The sequence below is a fragment of the Lates calcarifer genome, linkage group LG24 (assembly GCF_001640805.2).
Source record: "Lates calcarifer isolate ASB-BC8 linkage group LG24, TLL_Latcal_v3, whole genome shotgun sequence".
NCBI classification, from domain to species: Eukaryota; Metazoa; Chordata; class Actinopteri; family Centropomidae; genus Lates; species Lates calcarifer.
The window spans coordinates 8,615,628-8,623,672 of NC_066856.1; the positions used below are offsets into that span (position 1 = coordinate 8,615,628).

At 40.7% G+C, this 8,045-nt stretch overlaps 1 protein-coding gene across 1 annotated transcript in view; it reads left to right on the forward strand.

Annotated features, from left to right (window-relative positions):
• Positions 1–2,414, forward strand: part of LOC108900771 (cingulin) — a 28,520-nt gene extending 26,106 nt beyond the window's left edge. The window contains exons 13-15 of the mRNA XM_018701988.2: positions 753–863; positions 1,178–1,252; positions 2,349–2,414. Of these exons, the coding sequence (XP_018557504.2) occupies positions 753–857 (105 nt within the window). The 3' untranslated portion in view covers positions 858–863; positions 1,178–1,252; positions 2,349–2,414. The remainder of the gene's footprint in view (positions 1–752; positions 864–1,177; positions 1,253–2,348) is intronic.
• The last annotated feature ends 5,631 nt before the right edge of the window (positions 2,415–8,045 follow it).

An 8,045-nucleotide genomic window follows, 5' to 3' on the forward strand; every position in this document is an offset into this window, starting at 1 on the left:
CAAGGTGTTTCCATGGCGATAAGGGTAATGTGTCAGGGTCCCCAGAGTTTAGGCCTGGAAAGGTCCTGACTGATAAGCAGAATGAAAAAGTCAGCAGTTTGGCCAGTGCCATCTCATCCCTGTTTTCACTCCAGCACCCGTCTTCTCCTCTCTCCAGTCTTGTCTTCAGGCTGCTTCTGCTCTACCTCATCCTCAATTTTTCCTGTTTTGCACCTGGTTAATACCTTACCCTGCGATTTATACCTGCGTCTGCAAATGCCACCTCTTCCATCCACCATTATTCTCCATTTACCAAATTTTTCTCTTGTGTTGCTATTATGCTCTATTTTTGACATTTATTTTCACCTTTTCCGTGCTTCTCATCTTGGAGCCTCACTTATCCCCTTTTTTACCACCTTTGGCTCCCTTCACCCCACATTTACGTTGTATGTGTGTAAGTGTGTGAAGAATGGCCGAGACACTTAAAACTTAATGTGGGAAGCAAATGTTAGATGTTAATAATTTGATATTTTTAATCTCCAAACCTGTATTTTAACTCAAATAAATGTTGGAGTGAAAAGAGTGAATGTTGGCCTTCCAGGTTTTGTTCATCATCAGTCCAGTCAGAGGAAAAGATGATGGTTTCCTTGAGTTAGGAAAATAAAAGAGGAGCCTTGAAGAAACTTTGAAGCACAGCATTTTACATCGTTGCCGTTTAAATTGTAGTATAACTACTTACATTGTGATATTTTATACTTGTCTTTGTATTGTAGATGGGTGCACTCCGGTCGGAGCTAGAGGGGATGCGGTCTGACAATGCAAACCTTCGCCATGAGAGCCAGCTGGTCATGACTAATGTCAACCTGTTGGATTACTGAACAGAAGTATGATCATACTTACAAAACTTTTAATTTCATTTTCACATATTGTATTGCATTGTCTTTCTTCCTCTGACATTTTTCCAATCTTTACATTTGTCATTCTTCACATTTATCACCCATAACCCCCTATACATAAATACAATAAACACTCTTATTTACAAAAAAATATTCATTAGTTTACTACATTTTGTTGTCCATTTTTTATTGCTGCAAAAGATATTTTTCAACTTGAAGGTGTGTGTACCTCCTTAAGAGTCTTACCTAGTGTAGTTTTAAAATTCAGCAGTAGATTTCAGAAGTCTGTCCTCCTCTTTCAGGGCTTCCAATGAGAGCCTCACTGCCCAGATGAAGGCCCAAAACAAGGTGCTGCTCATTGTCACCGAAGAGAAAGAGTGAGTATTTTTGGGGTACACTAGTATATAAATTTTTGTTTGTGTGTTTCTTGACCGTGTGCGGTCTATTTGTTTGCTAAACACGACTAAAGATTGGGAGAAAAGCAGCTCAGCTAACTGCTACACTTGCAAACAAGGTCACCTTTCTCACCAGAATATGAGTTGGTGATTATAGTGCATGTGTGTTTGTGTATGTGCATGTGTTGGAGTGATTCAGGTGGACTCTGTGACATAGTCGCACCTGACAGTCTTTCTGCATGTCTACATCATCATGACTCATGCACATACACACACACACACACACACACAGTACACACACAGACATGGGCGTGACATATTTCTCTTTCCAGAGATCAAAGTGGTCTAGCCGTCTTCTGTCATCCCGCCCCCCTGCGGTGCCATACCTCCCTCAGCCCCGCCCAGCAGCAGCACAGCTGCCTGTGTCTGCTTTTTTCCCCTCTCTCTCAGCTTACACTTTGTGTTTGTGTGTGTCTGTGTGTGTGTTTTGTTCTTATGTTTTTGTTATGGTAACCTGTGGCAATGGTAATAGTCTTTATAAACCTGGAACACACAAGGTACGTGAAGTTGTGTTTCCCAGAACGTTTCCTCCTCATACTCTGAACCTTCCCCCAATATTACATGAATGGGAAATTTCTACTCCCACTCCCATAAAATAAAGCAATTTCATGTTGGGTAGTAGTAAAATAAACATCCAAATAAGGATGTTTGATAGCTCTGGAGTCTGAAAAATTGGTGGCATTACAAAATACTGAAATAAATAGCCATAAGAGTAAGTGATAAATGGCTGCAGAAATATAGCATTTCATTATAATGGACCATGGTGTGTGTGTGTGTGTGTGTGTGTGTGTGTGTGTGTGTGTGTGTGTGTCAGAGATAATGTCTGAACTGCTAGTTAAAGGCTGTTCTGAAAAGAGAGAAACACAGACACCACTGCAGTTGCGTGGCAGAATATTTTGTCTGCCATGTTAACAAGAGTCTCTTGATGATAATAGGTGTCTGTCTCTCTCTGTGTCTGCCTCTCTATGTATATTTTTTCCTGCTTAACTCTGTCTCTGTATCTCCCTCGCTTTGTCAGACATCTTCAGGAGGCTAATGACACATTGAAGGTGGAGGTAAAGAGACTGAAAGAAGTGGCGGATAAGAAGGAGAGAGACATGGAACGCTTCAAGGTGAACAAGTGCAGAGTGGAAAAGCAATGAACTACAAATAGGAAGAGACAAAAGAGAGTCGATCACAAACAGGTTTGTTTTTCATTTTATAATTGTTTGCAGGCCCAGATCCGAGACCAGGGCATCCGGCAAGATGAGAGAACGTGAGTCATCTACATGTGCGTGTGTGAGCGTGTGTGAGCGTGTGTGAGCGTACATATAAGTGCATGCATTTGTGTGCATCCACCAGCTGATCAGAGTTTAGCATTCACGTACGACAAAAGCGTTGCCCGCCGTGTTTCGCTCTTTCACACACAATCTAGCCCGAACAAAGCTGACAATGATAATAACAGCAGGAGTGCCAAGTTGTGAATGAGACACCCCATGGGCCCAGACACCTGTGTGTGTCTGCATATGTGCGTGTGTGTGTGTGTCATGTCTCTTCTCCAATCTGAATACGTTATTCATGCTGGGCCTTTAACAATGATTACACTCCAATCAAGGGCCCATCCTCTCCTGCTTGCCACCCCCATGGCTGTCAAATAGCATTCATCAATAGAGAGGAGATATATTTATTATGTTCATTAAGGCAATGAAAATGAATGTGGCACAGATGGCATTGGGTGTAGGATGGAAGTAAGAAAGGGGGGTGTATGCGTGTGGGAGAGGGTGTTTGTGGGGGCACCTGCCTGCAGCAGTACTCCCCATACCCCCAGTGTGACCCCCTAAGGTCTCCCTCATTAACAACCACCCCCCCGCTCCCCCACCTCACCCTGTTTTTTTTGTTTTTTTTTTTTTTTCTTACACACATGCACACACTCATGTTGCACCCCTCACCTAACGAACCACCAGGCTCTGTTTCCAAAACGGATCAGATTTGTTTTGACTGGGGTAGGTTTCCAATGCTATTCAAAGCTGTCAGTCATTTTAATGATATCATTAAGGGGCCGCGACAGAAAGATGAATCGCTTTTCTTTGTCTTTCCCTCATAATTGCGAATGAACGAGAGAGAGGGACAGAGCGAGAGAGGCAGTTCATATAGATGTATGCATAAGAGGGGTTTTGATTGAGCGAATATAATAACATGGAATGAGATAAAAACAGTGAATGAAAGCCTCTTCCATAGTGTCTCCCCATCTATTCTCTTTTTTCTCTCCCATTTTCTTTATTATGAGGATTCTAATTTATTTCATTTCATTATTGTACAACCCCACCCCCCACCACACACACACACACACACACACCTACCTGAAATGCATATGTATGAAATCATACATCTATAAGGCAACAGATGTGTCATGATATTTGCATGGCAGCCATATACATTCAGTGTATAAATCTCATTACTTGTGGCAAAGGGGATATCTTCACAGTGTCTCTCCACTGTCACTATCACTGACAGCAGTCAACACGGCGTGGAGGTTTTGTCATTAGATATGCCTTTATTAAAGAAATTTATTAGGATTACATGGCCTGCTGTTCCAAAGCAGCTGGAGTGTCACGGCTTCACATTGTGGTTGGCATTTTGTACCAATAAAGCCACAGAAAGGTAAGCAAAGATGAATAATGAGGATGGAAAGGATAAAAGAAAGAGGCCTTTGTTATATTTAAGTTAGAGAAGAACAAAATAAGTGCCAAACACCAAATTAACAATGTACACCAGTTATCTCACACATCTTCATCAGCAGATTGAGTAGCAAAGTTGTAATGGAACTGGAAATTGTAGATTGTCAGCTTAAAAAGCTGAGAGACAGTACTTTTCAGCATTATTAGCTAAAATTGGTTGCACTCCTAATTGAACAGTGAAGGCACTATCTGAAATAAGGGTTTTGAATTTGATCAACAACCCCATCAAAAGCCCACAGATCATGGTCAAGTTGCTCAGTGTGCCTATAAAAACCTTCTCCAAGTGCTATGTGTGGCAGTTTGTTTGCCAAACCTCTCCTGCTGCAAAGGAAGGAGGACGCCATTTGTCCTTCCTTTCCCTCCCTGTCTTCCATCCTGAAGTCCTTGATTCCAGAGTCCTGCGTGGGTCCAGTTTTGAAAACCTGCACCTGCGAATCTCAGTACCAGAACTGACCTGCTTCCCGTAACATTAATTAACCACACAGGCTACACAGTCACTCACTTTAAAACTCATCCTGATCTTAGTTAAGCAGAACTTGCAAGATGGCTGTTGTTTTGCATAATGTACCTTCTCATTCAGCTGAGCTGAAACACCCACTCAGGCAATTCCCACTTGTTGTTAATGTAATTTAAAGTGACAGAAAGACAACCAATTTTGCAGTGATCATCACATATCCAAAGTCACTACCCTGTTGCTATCAGTCAACCTGCACTCTCGGTTCTGAAATGATGATGAGTTTAGGGGTGAAAGGTTGCGTCATAGACATTCAAAATAAAAATCACATCTGTTTTTTGTGTAATTTATTTATTTAGTCATTTATTAACAGCAGTCTCACATTAATGAAATGATTTGCTATCAAAATCGTTATCATTTCACTTCAAATTATCTCAAATAATATCTGAAAACATTAAAATACCAGTCCACATTGAAATGCACTGAGTAGTGAAAGCAGAGATTGATGCTGTTTGCTGCCAGCGGCATTGACTCAGTGACTGTCTGACACAACCCATCTGGGGGAAGCGCTCATAAAGCATCAGGCTTCATCAGTCGCACCACTAACGATGTGCTTCCAATTAAGAGCACCCAGAGATCACTGCAGAGAATTTGTACAAACATGGAGAACTAAAGTGACAGAGAAACAGAAAGAAGAGATAAGAGGGAAACTGTGTGAGAGGAGGGTCAAGTCTTGCATAAAATTTACAGCAATACGAAAGCAGTAAATAAGAAAGATGAGCGAGAGATTGGAGCAAGAGAGGAGCCGTGTAGTTTATTGCCTAGTTTAGAGAGCATGGCAGCTTGGCTTTGACACTAATGACTGTAATTATACACACACTGATTGGGTTAGGCCGCTAATTACACACAACCATGTTTGCGTGTAAACACAGGAACACATGTTTACACAGGCATCATGCCAAGCACTCAGCGCATCGCTGCCTTCTCACATCGGGTGCATAAATCTCTCACAGTTGTCTCAGTGGTGGTGATGTTTCATGATCTGCTGAGGACCACATTACCATCGAGGAAAGAGTTTAAATCATGTGAAGAATCTGGGGAGATGTGGCGCTTCAGATTTTTATGGAGTTGGCTCGTGCTTAAAGTTTATGCCTCCTGTTTTTCCTTCGCTGTAGCAATAGAAACTCATGGAACCCATCTTTTAAAAGGCGTTTACAATTTAAAAGATCAAAGGAAATTTCAGCATTTCTCCTTATTAATGTTCTTTGTATCATCATTATGGTGTGAAATTAAAAGATCTGAAAGGGTCAGTTGCAATTATGTTCAGTTTATGGATGTCATCTTCAGGAAATGAGGCTTCTTTAAAAATGCTGCATTGGCCAAGCTAAATTAGTTAGTTGGTTAATAGGCAGTAATTCACATTATGTTTTAGTAACTGTTGTATGTGTGGAGTTTTTTCATGTGGTTCATTTTCTGTTTGTGCATATGTATACAGTATATATACAGCATCTAAATATATATCTTTTTATTTAGTTGTCTTTGTCATTCATCTTTTATCTTTTAGTGACAGGTTTGACTAATCATTTACTGGATTATATCTCTTCCTTGAACAGTTTATTACTGCACATGAGCAATAATACTTTTGTGTTTATTTTATTGTCTGGAAATTGGTTTTATTGAGTTGTGTTGTAGCTGTGTTGTCGTTGTGTTGTAGCTCAATGTTGCATCATTTTCTATAGAAAAAACATCAATATAATTGAATCACTCCAAAACCAAAAGAGAAATCCCAGTCAAGAGATTGTTGGGTTAGTAGATGGCAGTGGTGTTGCTGCCACTGTTGTTTATGTTGCCATTATTGTCTCTTGGTTGAGGTTCACCATAGATGGATACAAATACATGGGAGCTGAATTGTCCACTAATGAATCTCATAAACTTTTCAGACAAAAATGTCAGTTCACATATTAGCATCTCCCTCAAGTGTCTCCTTGGATCTTAAATGTTTTAAGTTATGGCTAATAGGGGCAAAAGTTTGTGTGTGTGTGTGTGTGTGTGTGTGTGTGTGCTCACCCACATCTACGGGAACAATGATGCATTTATTAGCGTCTCGATGAGCGTGTGCGTCTTCTCAACTGAAGCAAAACGGCATCGTCTTTCCATCCGTTGTTCTGATAGAAAATCCCAGCTTGCTCTTTTACAAGAAAATTAACATTGGAGAGGTACAGTGGTACTTTAATGGGCTAAGAAGTCCTCAATAAAGTATTTAGAAGGTTTTTTCCGAATGCTAACTGGACAGGTTCACTGGGGCATGAAAGAAAGAGCGTAAAGCGGGGGCAGCAAGCTCTTCAGCCCGTACAGAGCACCATTATCCACCGTCGTTAATTTAATAGACATTCCTTAGTCAGCCCTGGGTCTGAAGATAGCAGACCCTAACATTTGTTTGTCATTTCCCAAACATTTTTAATAAACAGTTAAAATCTTAAATGGCTTCTTGTACTCTTAATGTTCCCTGGCTGCGGTGGCGTTCATTTTGTTTTTGTATTTCTTATTTTTTTATTTTTTTCTAGTTTTATATGTGCTTTCATATATAATTTAATGATTCCTGGAACCCATTTGCTCACCCATCTTTGAGTTTAGTAATAAGTTAAAATGAAGATGGTTATAATGAAGATGATGTACGCCAACTTCTTTATGCCCCAGATTTTCGAGGACATTTGATTGGAACTGCCATGCAAATACATAGCACTGCACAAAAATAGTGGAGTTTAAAAGTTTACCATGGTAGAAGCAAGTGTATACTTAATATGCTTTTTATGGTAAACTACAAATGAGCCACTTTTAAGCAAGAGCAGGACAGTAAAGTTTTTATTATTTTGTATATGTATGTTTATATGCATGTGGATATTGTGTTACAGCATGGAAAATCAGAGTTGTGTGGCTCTAAACCTCAGCAAAATCGAGGAAATGCAGACCAGACTGCGTAGCAACCTGGAGGCCATCGGAATGCTAAATCAACAAGTAAGAGCACACACACACACACACACACACACACACACACACGCCAGGTCCTGACAGTCCTTTTACCCGACAGATAGAAACACACACCCACACACTAGCCCACCTGCTGTTGAGCTCACACAGAAGAGGAAGCTTTCATGCGTCCAACTTCAAACACACACACGCACTTACACACAAGCACACAGAGACATCCATTTCCTCTTCCTACGATAAAAGTGAAAAGTCGGCAGCGGGGTGGGGGTGTGTGCATGGTGTGGGGAAGGGGGGACAAATTGTATCGGGAAAAAGCAGTGACGTTTCTTTCCACTGGTAAATGATTTCCCTTTCATGAAACTGAGAGAAGGATGTATATCAATACAGCCGTGCTGATCTCTCCATGACAGCATAGGGAAATAGCCCGCTGTGATAAAACAATGTGGGGGAAAAAACACAGAGGAATATTCTGAGGAAAAGCTGACATTTTTTACTGTGTTGAACTTCACAAGAGTCAACAAATCACCAAAGGAGAGACGAATCAAAAGTACTCCTC